General features: G+C 33.8%; 2 protein-coding genes across 4 annotated transcripts; both read right to left on the bottom strand.

The window, feature by feature from the left end:
- Positions 1-2,061: 2,061 nt before the first annotated feature.
- On the bottom strand, positions 2,062-13,309 carry LOC120637692 (zinc finger CCCH-type with G patch domain-containing protein). 2 transcript variants are annotated; one of them, XM_039909644.1, is made up of 10 exons: positions 12,292-13,309; positions 11,730-11,936; positions 10,898-10,999; positions 10,198-10,335; positions 9,872-9,966; positions 8,576-8,693; positions 8,209-8,395; positions 6,790-6,947; positions 3,174-3,344; positions 2,062-2,534 (listed from the first exon to the last, which is right to left on the bottom strand). In XM_039909644.1, the coding sequence occupies exons 2-10, from the start codon at positions 11,730-11,732 to the stop codon at positions 2,121-2,123; spliced, it is 1,386 nt and encodes a 461-aa protein (XP_039765578.1). In that variant the 5' UTR covers positions 11,733-11,936; positions 12,292-13,309; the 3' UTR covers positions 2,062-2,120. The 2 variants fall into 2 exon arrangements, with proteins under 2 accessions (XP_039765578.1, XP_039765577.1); XM_039909643.1 differs by lacking the exon at positions 12,292-13,309 and adding an exon at positions 12,008-12,184.
- A 105-nt stretch (positions 13,310-13,414) lies between these two features.
- LOC120637691 lies at positions 13,415-16,579 on the bottom strand. 2 transcript variants are annotated; one of them, XM_039909641.1, is made up of 3 exons: positions 16,251-16,579; positions 15,994-16,161; positions 13,415-15,203 (listed from the first exon to the last, which is right to left on the bottom strand). In XM_039909641.1, exons 1-3 carry the CDS (start codon positions 16,298-16,300, stop codon positions 13,751-13,753), a joined length of 1,671 nt encoding a protein of 556 aa, XP_039765575.1. In that variant the 5' UTR covers positions 16,301-16,579; the 3' UTR covers positions 13,415-13,750. The 2 variants fall into 2 exon arrangements, with proteins under 2 accessions (XP_039765575.1, XP_039765576.1); XM_039909642.1 differs by having other exon boundaries at positions 15,994-16,184; positions 16,251-16,314.
- Positions 16,580-17,136: the final 557 nt, after the last annotated feature.

Here is a 17,136-nt window from a genome sequence, read left to right as displayed (position 1 = left end):
TGTCAAAAAAATAAAGCATAATCCCGCAGGATAATGGAAAGTACAAATGTGTCTTGCTCACGTAGCAAATCTTAAGAGTATGTTTTAATTGTTACTTGGAGTATAATGTTATGCAAAATTATCACCTTTATACTCATTTTTAATGTAGATAATATAATCGATATGTTGCGGGCTCAGTGATTAGTAGGGTAGTGTGAATATTAATATTGCGAATCGGGAAATGTGATTACTGTCGTAAACCAATCTCTGAATTTCAGTATGTTTCCCGTAGAAAAAATAGAACTATTTATCAACCAGTTAAGTTAATTTGTGTGCAACAGAATCAGCATCATTGTCAGAAAATCATTAATTCATTAATTTAATATTAGTGAAAAGGATTCGCTTGTCTGCTAGACCACTTCGCGTTCACCTCAAATATTTATACACCAAAAAATTACACATAACTGTAATTTTATATTGAATTTCCCTATAGTAAATTCACTTAAGTAATAAAACTTAATAAAATAAAACTACGCCGCAAATAAAATTATAAAAGTATTGCGAAAAACTTATTTTATCAGTATTCATAATGTATACTGTGTAATAAATAAATAAGTCTCAATTGTTATTAACCACATTGCTAGGTTTCCCTACGCATTATTCAGATTGCCCGGTCAATGCCTGTAGTAATCATTTTGCCCGTAACAGGTATATATAAATTAATAACAATTGATATGCAAAATTTTAAGGATAGCTTGGAAATAATAAATCAGGCTTGTGAAGCCTCGATTCCATACCTAAACTAGGTATAGCGTAGGTAATATTAGGTAATTTAAGTTGTAAAACATTTGACCCACTGTCGCTAAAATATTACAATTTTATATAATCGGCAAATATTATTTGCTAGTCACACTATCCATTAACATTTATAAGTACTTTGTAATATTGTTTGATAGTACAAATATCTAATTTATAGAGAAAATATTTCATATATTAATTGTAATTATATGCCATGTACGCTTATTTTAAACTAAAAACATCACATGTAAATATAGAAATTTGTAATTATAAATTTTTGTTATTTCCTTTAACTCTAAATAATAATTGTTGTAAATGTAATCAAGAAAAAAAATAACTGAAACTGAAAAAGCGGTAAAAGCCTACTAGTTAGGGCTTCGGTCTCTCTTACGGGAGGACCAACTTCGATCACTTGCCTTAACGATGAAGGAAACAACGAGAAAAAAACAAACATGCCTGAGAGTTCTCCAAAATGTTCTCAATGCGTGTAAAGTCTACTTGGCTACGAGCGCGGTGGACTACGGTTACACAACTTTGATTCAAGTAGATAAGTTGAGGAACACAACTATCGTCCGGTTAACACAATGCTTTAAAGCGCCAGGGCACTAATGCTGTAGCGTTCTCAATGGCGTGCATAGAGGGTATGCACAGGGTATGCATGATATAAAATGAAGAAAATCTCCGAGATAGAAAATTTTACTAGCACTATGCGTCAAACTTACTATGCGTCGCCGCAACACACTAGTAATAGTAGAATAGAACACACTAGTAGCTTTTTATGACAGAGCTCGACCCGCTTTATGTCTTCGTTCATCTCGTCGGGGGTCTACCAAGGTTGCGTTTACCGGTGCGAGGTCGCCGGTCCAGAACTTTAAATTCTCCGAGCTATGTGCCCGCCCATTAACACTTTAGCTTCGCGACTCTGAGCTATGTCGGTAACTCTGGTTCCTCTACAGATCCTATTCCTGATTTGATCACGTCAGCGATACTCAAAGCATAGCTCTGCCCATCGCCCACTGAGTGAGTTGACTTGAGTGAGACTTCGCATGAGGCCCATAGTTAGCGACCACGTTTCAGAGCCATAGGTCATCACTTTTCCGAATATTCCCCATGAACTAATTAATTAATAATGTTTGTACAACAGATATTACTACCATTGATTTGTCAGCCATTAAACGATATTTCGTGCCTAATTTTTGAGAGACAATTTTGGTCTGCCAATGCCGACATTGATAAGCACATTTTGATACATGTGGCTTTCAAAATAATAATAAAACTATTATAATACTGTCATAAATATTTATTACGTACTCAATAAAGTACATTACTGCTTGTCTCGTGTGCTAAAAAACAGTCATTTTCTGTTTGTCTTTCCTTTGTTTTTGCTCTTTTGCAATTTGCATTTCCTTGTTTCGAAGCGTACTAAGCTCTTTATTTTTTTCTGAAACTTGCATTGCAATGCTTCTATAACCATTTGTGCCTTGAGGATATTTAGATAAAGTACTATTTAATTTCACAATTTCGTTCTCGATCTTTCTACAATCTTCTTCCAATTTAAACTGTTCTATGTTTAAATCTTTGCTCGTAGATTGTTTGATATCGATAGAGGCTACATTAGTAGTTTGTTCCGGTTTTTGTCCTAAAGTGTTGTTTAGGAAATTGAATACATTTCTCCTCTCCCTTTCCTTTTCCCTCTCATAAGCTCTTTTGTTGCGTTCTTCTTCCTTCTTTTGTAGTCTTTTCAGTTTTTGCTCAACCTGAAATTTTAATCAGAATAAAGGTTTATAGGTAACATTTGACAATAAGATATAAAAAAAATATTGTCAAAAAATAACCGACATTGTAAAAAGCATGTAATAAGTATTTTTTACCGACGAACAACTAACTAAAGTGCCACCATCACAATTTCGATCCTTATAGCTATATAGATAAGGCGATGAGTGAAGAGAGAGCGAGCGTTCGTTGTAAATCATTTTCGTTAGAATAAAATGTTTTAAGTTATGAAAGCACATAATTTGGAATCATTATCATCATCATATCAACCCATTACCGGCTCACTACAGGGCACGCTGGCCCAATGCTGATTGGAATAGGAGATGAGAAAATAAATAAACAGTCACCTTAAATGTAGTGTAAGAGGCCCTGCCGTACATACAAGGTGTAAAAATAAATAGATAGTCACCTTAAGCAGTGGCGTGCACTTCATACATGCACAAAAGCACTGCATACCCTAAAATTGAAATATAGCCCGTATAAGAGGAGGATTTTTTCCATTTTATGTAATTTTACTGCTGTATGCATACCCTGGTAAGAAACCCAGTGCACGCCACTGACCTTAAGTGTAGTGTAAATGGCCGTGCCGTACTGACAAGGTGTAAAAATAAATAGATAGTCACCTTAAGTGGGTCCTGTGAAGCCATCTTCTCACTCAAGGCCATGCAGTGGTCCAGGCTTTTCCCGGGCGGTGTGGCGCGCGCCTCAACGGGTCGCAGGCGTCCGTCGCTTGCCGCGCCAAGTCCTGTGCCCGGCACGTAGCCCATCGACAGCATTATGCGAGAGCCGATACCCTGTGACGTAACACGTTACTACATAAACCCTTATATCAACATCATTATAAATCTGTTACCGGCCCATTTCAGAGCACGGGTCTCTAGTAAGAATGATTAGGGTTGTAAGACTTAGACTTAGTGCAGTGCAGCTTCATGTGAAGCTGCTCATCTTAAGGTGCTGGAATGGCGACCCCGCACCAGTAAACGCAGCGTAGGTCGGTCCCCAACGAGGTGGACATATGCCATCAGGCGAGTAGCTGGGAGCCGCTGGAGGCAAGCGGCCCAGGACCGTAGATTGTGGAACTCTACAAAAGACCTTTGTCCAGCAGTGTACGTCAATTGGTTGAAATGATGATGATGATAAAATGATGCTGGCCAAGTAGGGATTGGTAACCTTCACACCCTTTTTAGAATGTAGCGAACTCTCCGGCATGCAGGTTTCTTCACGGTGTTTTGCTTAATTATTAAAGCAAGATTTATTTATTTCTTAAAACGGATTGTATATCTCCAAAAAGAAAGGGATGCGTTCGTGCCGGAGATCAAACTCGGTCCCCACGAAAGAGAGATGGAATTCTTACTCACTAGGCTATTCATCATCATCATATCAATTCGTTACCGGCCTACTACAGGACACGGGTCTCCTCCCGCAATGAGAACGGGTTAAGGCCGTATTCCACCACGCTGGCCCAGTGCGGATTGGTTGACTCCACACATTTTTGAGAACATTAGGTAGAACTCTCAGGCATGCAGGTTTCAGGAAGCATGTGATATTTTTATCACTTAAAACGAACATAACTCTAGAATAAACATATAGTAGTAGTAGAAGTTAGAATTTTATCTATCTACTTATATCTACTACTACTATCTACTACTATCTATTATAGAGCTTCAAATCTTTTTTTTACCTTAACCCGGGTAAATTTAACTTTGTGTTGAATCGGATGGCTCGTATGAACGTTACAAGTAGGTTGCCAGTTTAAGTTATGTATAAAGATTGCATTGGTTTTAACTGAAACGTGGTCGCTAACTTTGGGCACAGAGTCACTAAGCAGGCGATGGAGAGAGCCGTGGTCAAATACGAAGTGGAAAGAGTTAAAGACACGGCTTGTAGGCAACACATATATATCAGTTTATTTTATTTATTCATTCGCACACCACTATACCTAATAATATATATCATAGTTATTATAAGTATTCGTATTACATACATCACACTACGTACACATTCACACCAACTCATCCACATAACATAAATATATAATTATTTACACACAAAATTTAATTCACGAGCATACCCGGGCGAAAATAAACTAGGTCGCGCGGCCGGCAGCCCGCGCCGGCGCGGCGAAGTTCCCACCGCGATCGTCGCCTACGCGCCGGGCGCTGGAGTGCAGTCCAAACCTTCCGCGCGACTCGACTGTATGCGCATTCTACCTATCATTAGACTTTTTATGTGCGCACCTTCTTTTATATTATTATTTCGTGTTGTCCTCAATTTTTGCTGTGTAATGTGCTCTTGTTATATTTAAATATTATACTTCTGATTTGAAAGTGTTTGTGCGTGTTAATTCAATCAAACCTAACGCGCCCCCTAAAAGCTCAACGAGTCGAAAGCAAAGTGGCAATTGGCGGGGCACATGGCTCGGAGAGCCAATGGACGCTGTAGTCCCAAAGTGCTGGAATGCCGCCCCGTACCGGTAAACGCAGCGTCGGTAGGCCAGACGACATCAAACGCCGCTGAACGGGAGCGAAACAAAACCATGGAATTTGGAACTCCGTCCAAAATACATAAGTCCAGCTGGGACGTCTTTCGGTTGACATGATGACAAATATATATGTAGAAAAAATCATATCTATCCACTTATCTTAAAACCTTTTTGTGTGTTCTATCTCATTGTCTCGTCGAATTAATCAATGTCCAAAGTAGAAGAGCCAAAGTTACCGTAATATTAAACAGTATATATCAAACTTAAACGAGCGCACAGTCAACTTTACAAGATGGGGAACGAAAAACTGCGCAGTGCGCGCGGGGACGCTTCAGTCGTTCCGCTTGGTCAGATACATCAACTCAGACTCATTATTTAGAACCCAGTGCCTTCAATTCAAAATTTTATTTGCGGCTTTGAGAACCAAGCTCATTCTTTGCAGTAAAGATTACTACACAATATTTAATTTCGATATTCAGTAAAAAAAAATGGTTACAAACTCTAGAATAAAAAAAAAAGACTGAGAACGTAACTGTTTTCGAAACGTTTCGCAACAATTATAAATTGCATGCTACTATAAAGTAAGCGCAAAAAGAATACTCGCGATATATTCTTTCATATTATTTGACGTCCCAAAAAAATTTACGTATTTTTTAAAACACTGTATGTAGTTGATTTTAATTTTATTGTTTCTTTCAGTATCGTTCCAAGTTACATTCTATGGTCTTGCACAAATGTCAAAACGAAACTGTTTTCGAAACGTTTCGCAACAATTATAAATTGCATGCTACTATAAAGTAAGCGCAAAAAGAATACTCGCGATATATTCTTTCATATTATTTGACGTCCCAAAAAAATTTACGTATTTTTTAAAACACTGTATGTAGTTGATTTTAATTTTATTGTTTCTTTCAGTATCGTTCCAAGTTACATTCTATGGTCTTGCACAAATGTCAAAACGGGCCTATTACATTTTTACGACTATAGCAACTGCCGAAAATTGAACGGCCGATTAGCGCAGTGGGTAGCGACCCTGCTTTCTGGGTCTAAGGCCGTGGGTTCGATTCCCACAAATGGAAAAATGTTTGTGTGATGAACATGAATGTTTTTCAGTGTCTGGATGTTTATATGTTATATCATAAGTATTTATGTATATTATTCATTAAAATATTGATCAGTCATCTTAGTACCTATAACACAAGCTACGCTTACTTTGGGGTATGGAGGGTAGAGGTAAGGAGAGTCATCTTATATGGGAGAAAAGTTGAAAAAGTGTCCAGTTGTTGCGCTAAATAACAGTTCAAAAATCCTCCACAATGGCGCTGGTGGATGCACAGGGTATGGTATGAATGTAGCAATCGTAGATGAATTGAAGTATGCCGAGTTAAAAAAATTAATGTCATTATCGACTAAAGTAGTTAATTATTGAGAATTTCAACAACTTACGTTGTACAAAATATTGTGGTAAATATAACCTTACTTCCTTGTATCTCCATACTTCCTTGTTTATTTTTCAAGCCTACTCTAACAATATTTATATTTGGCGCTTCTTTTAGGAGTTACCCTGATGCAAATGTGGCGCCATCCTAATTTAATACATTTTGACGACACTTTTTCATATACACAGATGACTCTCCTTACCTCTACCCTCCATACTTTGGGGCTAGATGGCGATGTGTGTATTGTCGTAGTATATTTATTTATTTATTTTAACTATAAAATGTCTAAGCGTAATAAGTAAATTAATACATACTCACTCTAGTATGCCGTTCCCACTCGCCCATTGCGGGCGCATTGTTATGCAAGCTTTTTTCTATCAGCAGTTCGCGTGCTTCTTCTTCTGTTCTAAGTATTTTGCTATCTGGGTAATCGGTATCACTCAAACTGTCCTCCGAATCCGATTCATCACCTTCCGCTATAAACAAAAATGACAGTTGTCACGTCTAATTCCTACTTCTCACTCACTAGCTGTCCTTCTTCAACGGATTGAAGTGCTTTTTGTATATTTTATGGCTACTTTTAAAGTTTTAATGAATAATATTTATGGGATTTTGGCGAAATTTCATAATAAAGTATTTTGGTCGTGGTATGAACGCGCAGTGAGTTTGTTACGTTATCAGAGAAGCTAGGATACAGACTACATACAGTATGGCATGTGAAATAATTACTGTTTTAATGCTAGTGAATATCAAGGGCATAAAAAAGTATTAGCCAAGTCTGACAAGTTCCGCATTCCAAAATAGTGCAATTTTAGAATAGGTTACTTGACCAGACTTGGTCTGCGTTAAATTGATGAACTGTTTTGATAATCACACGGTTAGCATAGCCAAGCGATTTAACGTAATAGTATGATTATGCGTAAAATTAAAGACTAAAGGGGTTTCACATGGCTAAACTTGCTGTGTATACAACGCTACAATAAATCAATAAATCGTTTAAAAGAAATAGGCATGATTACAGTAGCAAAGAATCTCTAAAATATAGTACTAATTTAATGATATATGATTCATGTAATATGAAAAACTTATTTTTATTTATATTCTTAGTGAGATTGTTAATTATTTTCAATAAATTCGCTAGCGTTCCGACAAGACAGGTGAAACGCTAAATGACGTCACGTCTATATAAACGTTAATTTTCTACCACTTGAACTTCGAAAATCGCTGCGTATGAGCAACTGATAGTTTGTAATCACAAAATACATCGAGTTGCTCAGTTTTGTATTATCAATATCAAAATTGATTATATTTAGTGTAGGAACAAGGACTTTCTATAGAGCACTAATTTGCCTATGACGTCACGAGTGCGGCCATGACAAGTTGTGCGTTTCTGGAGGAAATATTTTTTTACATATAATTTGCAATGTATTTATATCAACAAAATATTTCATTTTCATTTTGGTGAATTATAAATGTGCAAATATTGGATATAGTATATATTATATACATAAATATAACAGACATATCCCAGATAAAGCAAGCAGATTAACGCCCGTTTTCTAGATTCAATCTATCTGTAATCTGTTGATATGTTGGTAAGCAAAGTTCCTTACCCTGGAGTCTGTTACCGAAAATTATTCAACAATGTTGCTAAATATAAATTCTATAGATTACAGATAGGTTAAATATAGAAAATGGGCATTAGAAGATTTCCTAATGATCAAAACATAAACTCACTACTAAGTGGAAATATATCCTCATACAGTACATTATATTCGTCGGAAGCTGATTTTCTTTTGTCTCCAGTTTTGATGTTTTGTTCCAACTTTGCGACGCAAGACTTCTTTTCCACATCCACACCTTTCACCACCCCTCTGTGCCACAGGTGATATTTCTCTGTGGATTTTTTTACAACGCTCATATCCTAAAATAAATAAATGTTAATAAATTAATGTTTTAGTGTGTATTGTCGTAGTAAAAAAAAAGTTGTGTGAATACCACCAATCCGCACTGGATTTTATTGTGAGAGCATACACTGTGCCCTGTTGAGGGCCATTAATGGGTTGATAATTGATATAATGATGACGATTTTTTTCAACTATACCTCATCATCTGGTGGTTTCAATTTTAATAGAATTCTGCTTCCAATTTTTATATTTGCATAGTTAGGTTCAATTGCTTCTTTTAAATTTGATAACTGTACCACAGCTCCATGAGAATATCTGTAATTAAAAAGTATACCCCCCATCCAATAAAAATATTTGCTTTATCACTGAAAAATACTTTATCTTTGTAATGAAGATGAAGTATTGCTTATTACTGTTATACATTATTTTTTATTCAAATGTTTAAAATATATTTGTAAGTTTACTATTTAATCGTAATTAAATTTTTTTTCCGTAAAGATCATCAAAATCTGTCAACCTATTTATCAGCTGATTCTTTGTGTAAGCATTGATTGGGTTGATTGGTCGCTTGTGTTTGATCTTGTACTTGAAACTGCTAATGGCTTTTATTCTTTCTACAATTTGGTTATTTCAAACTGACTTTAAGCTTTGGAATCTATATCATATAAATTAATAGTTTTAAAAGAATACCTAAACCCTTTAAATGAGAATAATTTGAAATTATTACATGCAGAAGATTGTACAAGAAGTTTTTCAAGTTTTTGCAGTTTAAATAAAATTGGTCAACGCATCTTATAAATACATATAACATGCAGAACAAGTAATATGCTTACATGCAGGAAGAAGAAAAAGATACATGTTGTTGCGGCGCATCGGCGTTTTATGCCGAACCAACGCCAAGGGAACGTGTCCCACTGGGTGACGAGGCGCGAAATAAGGCAGGTATAAGAACCCTGCCTTATGTTCTGAGACAGAGTTAGAGTTCTGTCTCGTGCGCTGGTCGGCGCCCGTCTGCTACGCACTCCGGTCGTGAGTTCCACCGTGTTCCAGGTAGTCGTAGCCCGTGGTGGGGGTAGCGACACCGTTCTTGAGGTTTCAGGATGTTCTTCACAATAAAAGACGAGATGTTTCTAGTTTCAATGCTCCGGGTCGACTGATTGGCGGTCGGTCAGAGAGGCCTATTTATATCCGAATCCCGGTCGAGAACTCGTCGTGAGTTATCGAGCGTCAATGTGTCCAACCGCCAATAAAACCCTTCGGGGTCTCTTTATTTAATAATAATTCTTACTACTAAACAATCTAATCTTATTACTAAATAATTGTCTAGTTAACATCTAAATAAAATCTATTCTACCTAAATATCTTAAATGTTAACTGCTTATAATAATTATTAAACTACTTTTACTACATATATTAATTATTCTAAACTAAAGTAAAAGCTAGTCGCCGACAATGTATTGCCATAATCAATTCTCAAAGTTGTAAAAACTCACCTACATTGTTCATCACTGAACTTGCATTCTCCATTCAAGAAAAAGGGGCATGGTAACATTTCTTGATGAGTAGGGTGCGTAAACAGAACTCGCACCTAGAAATATTTGAATTTTATATGTATAGATAGCCCCATTTACAAGAATACCTAAAGAAATACAACAAACAACAATTCTAGCTCATCTATCAGAGCAAGGAAAAAGATTTAAAATATTGCAATATTGTCCCATTTTTTTCCCAGTTCTAAAAAATTAATTTAATGAGATGAGCCATCTAATTACATTTCAAATTTTTTTTTTTCAACTGAAATAAGATTTTTCCAGCTTACCTGAAGGTCAGTAAACTGATCATCATCTTGACGTGGCACCGCAGAGCTGACCATGGCATTATGTAAACTAGGCTGTCCACCCCAAGTATGTGTGTGGTACACAGCGCACCTCATGCCAAGAAGTGTGGCTAACTCATCCTAAATGTGCAATATAATAGAATGTTTTAGTATAATATTCAAAAAACTTATTATTCAAAAAAATTACTTTATAGTATTAACTGACTTTAACATAAAATATTTGTAGTATAAACTGATTCCAATATATATTATATTGGAATCAGTTTTGATAGTGTCATATATTGTCTATATGGAATTCTGAGAAAAACCTTCCTCAGAAAGACAATGCTTATCTGAGGAAATGATTATTGAAAACCACAACAACATCACATACAATGATTAGACACTCTCCTGAGATTAGACAGACTCATTTGTAAACACAAAAAGTATTGCTATATTGCTTGCTTCTATGCAATATCTTTCTTTGAAAGTATTGTTACTTCAATAATTTTTTCTTAAAATATTGGGATAGCTAGAAATCATCCTAGAAGTCCAGAAACCTTCCTTGCTATACTTTGGAAAGGTACTATTTGATGTTGAGGCAATATAGTTGTCTTTAGTAAAATGGTTTTGTGATACTTTAACCCTAGCAGAGCCCTAAGAAGACAAATAATAAATACAAATTATAGTAATACAATGTTACCTCTATATCACTATCTTCATTATTTTCATTTTGGCTGCTATTTTCAGATTTATCCTTTGAATCATTCTTATCTTTAAAGGCACCACTTTTTGCCATCTCTTTCTAGAAAAAAAGCATATATATGTACTTAAAAAATCAATTAGTAAAGAATGAAATATTCAAAATTCATAATTAAATATATAAGTTTATTAGCAAACTAAATTAACCCTGCCATGCTTTGCTGTAGCTCAATCTGATAATGAAAACCAAAAAGAAACACTCCTTAAATAGTCTAAAACTCCTTTTGTTCTAAACCCATACAAATTAAATTAGTAAGTTTTCAAGACACAAAAACTCTCTCTTATCATGTAATGCAAAAATCAAATGAATAATTAACCTGGTTATCAATATTACTCACATTTTTTTTTATTTTAATGATTTTACACAGGTTTGTCATGCAACTTTTGTAGAAATGTTAACAGAGCCTTTTATTGTATCTCCTTCATACTTAGCTACTTTGACTTGTGCTGTATTGTTAGCTAAGCAACAAAATGTATGTTGTGTAAGTTTTATAAGTAAATAAATATACTATGACAATACACACATTGCCATCTAGCCCCAAAGTAAGCATACCTTGTGCTATGGGTACTGAGATGACTGATGAATATTTTTATGAATAATAAACATAAATAATTATAATATACATATAAACCCCCAGACACTGAAAAACATTCATGTTCATCACATCATCAAAACTTCAAATACTTCTTTAGTTTTGCTATAACTAACTTATGGAATCATTACACATTCTGTCCGATTATTCATCCATTTTTGGGAATGTTATAAAACTTACCATAAATAGAGCATATTCATCATCTAATTCATTTACATTATCATTATCGACAGAATTACTCTGCGATTTGTTTGCTTTGGCTTGTTGGGCATCCAAACTTTCTTGTGTTAGGCTAATAAGTTCCTGTAACTCTGATTGCAGAGCAGACAGTGATTCTCTTTCTCCAGCATCTTTAGTTGTTTGGAGTGCTTGTCTCACTACTGATAACTGGTGAAATGTGAACAATTAAAGGAGAGGGAAAACATAAATAACATGTACACAATAGAAAAATTAATTACTTGGTCTTCATACTGATTGATAGAACTTGCCAAATCTTCCATTATTCCGAAGTTCTTGTAAATGTTTCTTTATATTTTTCTTTTTATTTATTAATTATTCCACTTTTATATAGTTAACTTACTAAATTCCTAGCACTTCAATTAATATTATTAATTAAAAAAACAACTGCAAAGTAAAACACTATTTGACGTTTTACTTTTATGTTTTACTCTATGTTTTAATAAGGATCAGCGCACACCGGGAGTACCATTTTTATCTTTACACAAAATAAATTAATACGTACCCAACCTAAATTCCTCTGGAATTAGTATTAACGGGATACAGAATCCAATGTTTAGAGATTTATCCAGAAATCCTTTTAGGTTTCAATCTATAAATATTGTATTTACGTTAGGTCGAGATAATATATCAGATAATGTCGAAGGTGCCCTGTTATTTTGCCGCCAAGCAGAATTTGCACATCGGGCACCAACGCACATGAGAATCATAACCTATGTTTCAGATTTATGGATATAGAAAGAATTCCTTGCGACGTGTTCTTCTATTTATAAGTGAGCAACCTGCTTGGTCCTTAAAAAAGTAATGGATAAAGTCAAAACTACAATTTCCTTTTAAATCCGTTAATGTGTGGAAAACTTAACCTCTAAAAATCTATTTTATTCTAAAGTTACTAACATGTGCTAGATAATTTAAAGGCTAAAGGTACTGGATAAAGTTTATACCTCCAAACGGCCTGACAGGTTAGACCGATAGAGCAAACTTTAGACCTTTGTATCCTCTTTGACTACTAGTTTATCATTTTGATCCCACTGCAATTTATATGTGTGATCCTTAGTAGTGATATTGGCACCTGTGTCAATCGTTTTAACCACCATTATCAATCGTGTGGAACTCTACCTACTTTCTACATTTTTAATTTTCGTGGAGAACACGAAGAGATTTTCTATCTTATAGGTACTAACCAACATTAAGCTTACAAAAACAGAAATCAATAGGTATTAATAACAAAGAAGTAAATGAATCAAAATAGTCTCTTCCGAAATATAGACCTATTAGAGCATACTTAAGCTGGATACAACATGGAGCCATAATTTTGGGCAGGTTATTAAAGCACCAAAATTAATTTCGATTTTTAGTTTCCTTACAATGTTTTACTTTACAAGCACACAAGATTTTTGTATAGAACTCTCCGACGTGCCTAGCAGGTTACTACTGAATATCCGCTTAAAGCTAGTAGTCAAAGAGGATACAAAGGTACTCTTGTAATTTTTCCAACCTTATAATCGGAATCAATTTAATCCTAATACTTAGCTCTTAGTAATTTTATTAATAAAAATAATATAGTAGCTAAATCTGCAATAGATATGTTGCAGATGATGTATGTATGGTAATCAAAAGAAATAATATAAAAGAAGAAAATAATATATTAAATATTATAACAGAGATGATAAAATATGTTGAACAGAATTTCTAATTGTATAATTAGAAATTATATTCAAAGCTTGCTTGATAGGTACCATCCACCAATCAAGGCAAGGATAAAAAATGGTAAGCTGTTTATTTTCTTTATCTTTTGCCCAGGGTGGGTAGACTCGAAACTGGACTAATATAAATTATAAATAAACAGATAATTAAAAATCATATTACTGCTGACAGGTTCATTGTAAATATATTGAAAGAATTATAATGACCAAGAAAATACCTAGGCAAATTATCAAACAAAATAATTCAGTTAGAAAAATCTAGGTACTTTGTAGTTGTCTAAGTGAATCTATGGTTGTTTTTTTCACAACTACTCCAACAATGCTTTTAATTTGGGAACCTGTGTAATTTTCTTCATCATCAAAATTTACTGATATGGCTTGGAATGTATCATTCATAATTTGCTTAAGTTTATTTGTAATATCAGTGTTTTGTTTGTCTGCATCATCCAATTTCTTAATTTCATTAGGAATATGCTCTTTTGATACATCTAACTTATCTTTCAAGTTACAGATTTCTTTTAATAAATTTCTTTCATAATCTTTAAACTGTTCTGCTTTGTTAGATAAGAGTTCCAAATCTTTTCTTAGTTGAACAATTTCTTTATCCTTATCATTGCATAACTGTTGTATCTGTGTTTCTTTTATTTCAGAAGTTTTTAAACTGTGCTGTGTTCTTTCGCAGGTTGATTGAGATGCTAGTTCAAAATTTTCACAATCAAATCCCTTCAGTTTCATAAATTCTTCATATCTATTAATTTTCTTTTCATATTCATTTAATAATTTTTGTACAATTTCATTTTGAAATTGTGATAGATTGCTGTTATTTGTTGATTTGCTTCTATCAACCATCTCCAAATCTTTAACTTTATCTAGTAGTATGTCTACTTTATCAGCCATTCTGTTCATGTTAATTCGTAATTCACTATTACTCAATTTTTGTTCAGAAATGATTAGTCCCACACTACTGGCGTCAGCACTTATGTCATTTGGATTAATTATACTAGCAGTGCTTACAGGGACAATTTCTTGACTAGCAATGTTAAGAAAATCTTTAAACATTTCATGTGGCTCTGGTTGTGGAGGAATTTTTCTTGTATTTTGATTAGTCAGTTCACAAAATCTGTCTGTATCTAATGATTTCTTTTCGGATGGTCCCTTTTTATTCATAATCTTTGGCTTGTGACGGGGTTTTCGCTGATTTTGTGGTATGCTTGTATCTGAGGAATCACTAGTCTGAGTAACTGCTGCTGCATGAGGCGGTGGTAACACAGAATGCCCCATAGTCGCCATTCTTTTCAAAATGGAATCTTTCGTTTTTCTGTTAAATGCAACATCTGTATCACTTTCTTTTTCAGTTTCATTTAATTTATTTGTTGTAGCATCTTTTTCAGTGAAATCTTTTATGTGAGTTTTTATTTCTTTTTCTTCAATAGCTGGCACAATTTCAAGATTTACATTTAAACTTCTCAGTATATCTAAAATTTCGTCAAGTTTGGATGATGATGGATTGACACTCCAAAATTTATGGAGATTGTCATAGTATGATATACTGATATTCCCATTTACCTTTATTTTAATATCATGCGCAATCGTCAAACTGGACAGACTGGTTTTATTGGAATTATATATGACCATTTTATGAATATCTATATTTATAATGCTGAATATTGCAAAGCCCAATTTACCTCTAAACTCATATGAATTATCAACCCTGGAACAAAAAAAATCTTACATACACACGCAGACACAAATATCTAAAAGGCCTAGTTACCAAGATCTTCCAACACATCATGTCTAATTGCTTGTGATTAATCAACTACATGTTCAGATAAAGATATCTGATTACTGAACCTGTGTGAACTAGCCATTATATAAATGCATCTATCATAATTCTAGAGTGCAGATGAAAGTTTAGTTTTGTTTCTTGCAATACTCCAGGATTGCCTATTTATACTTGGGCCAATGGAATATATTTTAAGAATAGTTTTGAATTGAACGATTACTTGAAAGTTCCTTATTCACTTTTAATTTGAAGGAACCTATTTTATAGGTAGCTTTGAAGACAGAAGCCAGGGGAGTATTTCAAATCCTTTTTGTCAAAAGGATATCATAATTTAACAGTGCAGTACTTAAAACAGTTTAAGGGTGAGGGTGGATGTAAATTGAATATTATGTAGCTTACTAACAGATTAAAATCTTACAAGCCTATTTTCCTTCAATCCAGTGTTATATTGACTAGAGATTAGTTAGCAAATGCACTTTGTAAAGTCAATATCTCCTGAAAATGCTGATTCCTGGTCATTTAAGAAATGTGCGTAAAATGTCTTTGAAAGTACTGTGTGGTGTGGCATATAAAGAAGTTATTAATAACACTGTCCAGATTTATCATTAACTTTTGCAAAGTAAGGCCTGTTTCTCTATATCTATAGATATAATTATTGACAAGAATTTACTTACCACTGTAATATTTGAACAATAAAAATAAATAATTAGGTATTTACCATTCATATGCATATACAGATCCTGCATAAAGAAATTTTGTTTGCTTAGATTCTTCAGATTTTGTAGTCACTTGTGGAGGTAGCGGTGCAATAAACTTTAATGAATTATTGTTTTCTAATACATCTTCTTCTTTGGAGCTGCTGCCAAATATTTTTGAAAGAGAGGTACTGGAATAGATGTATTTCATTTACTACTCTTAGTTAGTAACTAGATAATTAATGATATACAAAAAAAAGATTTATAATAAAATAGTTACCATGTTGACGGAGTAAAATAATCAACATCAACTTCTTCTGTCTCAAGCATTATTACTTGCTATTTAATTTACATAACAATATACGCTTAGTTTTATGCTTAAAAACATTACGAAAATCAAGAGTAGACAAAAACAAATGAGATCCAAATAATGTCAAATTATGACAGACTGAGCCGACACTCGACAGCGATGATGTGACAATCGCAATTGAAAAAGTGGTTGGATTATTGGCTAAAAAATTTAAAACTACTAAGAGTATCATATATTTAACCAATCATAAAAGATATTGTGGTTTTTCTTATTGACATACATTTTATCGATATTGACAATTCGCGTGTTTGGTGTCAACTTTAGATGTCAGTTGTGATTTTACTGGTCTATGAGATCAAATTAGGGATGTTAAGGTAAAAAATCAATATAAAAATTAAATATTCAAATGGATTTAAAATCCATCTTATTTTTGCGGAAATTGCAGATAAATTGTAATAATAATACATATTGTTCCCGATGTTGAAATATGATTTATAAGTAACTGTAATTTTACTTGCGATTCTACTTTATCAGTTGCTCTTCTGCTGCAAGAAAATTTAAAAAAGTCTTCTTCAAATGTCTTCTTTCAAAAATCCCATCTTAAGTATTTAACCATTATTTTAATAGAATAAATTGTTAAAATAATTGAAATCATTGACCTACTAGAGTTAGCTATTACAATGTAATTTTTTACGGAACTAATATTAATTATAAGACATAATTATTTATTCACCTTTTCATTTATTACAAATGAGTGTCTATATCACTACAGTTGCTTAAATACAAATGTGCAGGTTAAGTGTTAACGCTAGCCGATAGAAAAGAACTTAAAAGTTATCTAAATCAATACTGTAAC

This window comes from Pararge aegeria, chromosome 4, assembly GCF_905163445.1.
Source record: "Pararge aegeria chromosome 4, ilParAegt1.1, whole genome shotgun sequence".
Classification (NCBI taxonomy): Eukaryota; Metazoa; Arthropoda; class Insecta; order Lepidoptera; family Nymphalidae; genus Pararge; species Pararge aegeria.
The sequence above is the reverse complement of the archived record's forward strand: the minus strand, read 5'-3'. Positions and strand labels throughout refer to the sequence as shown.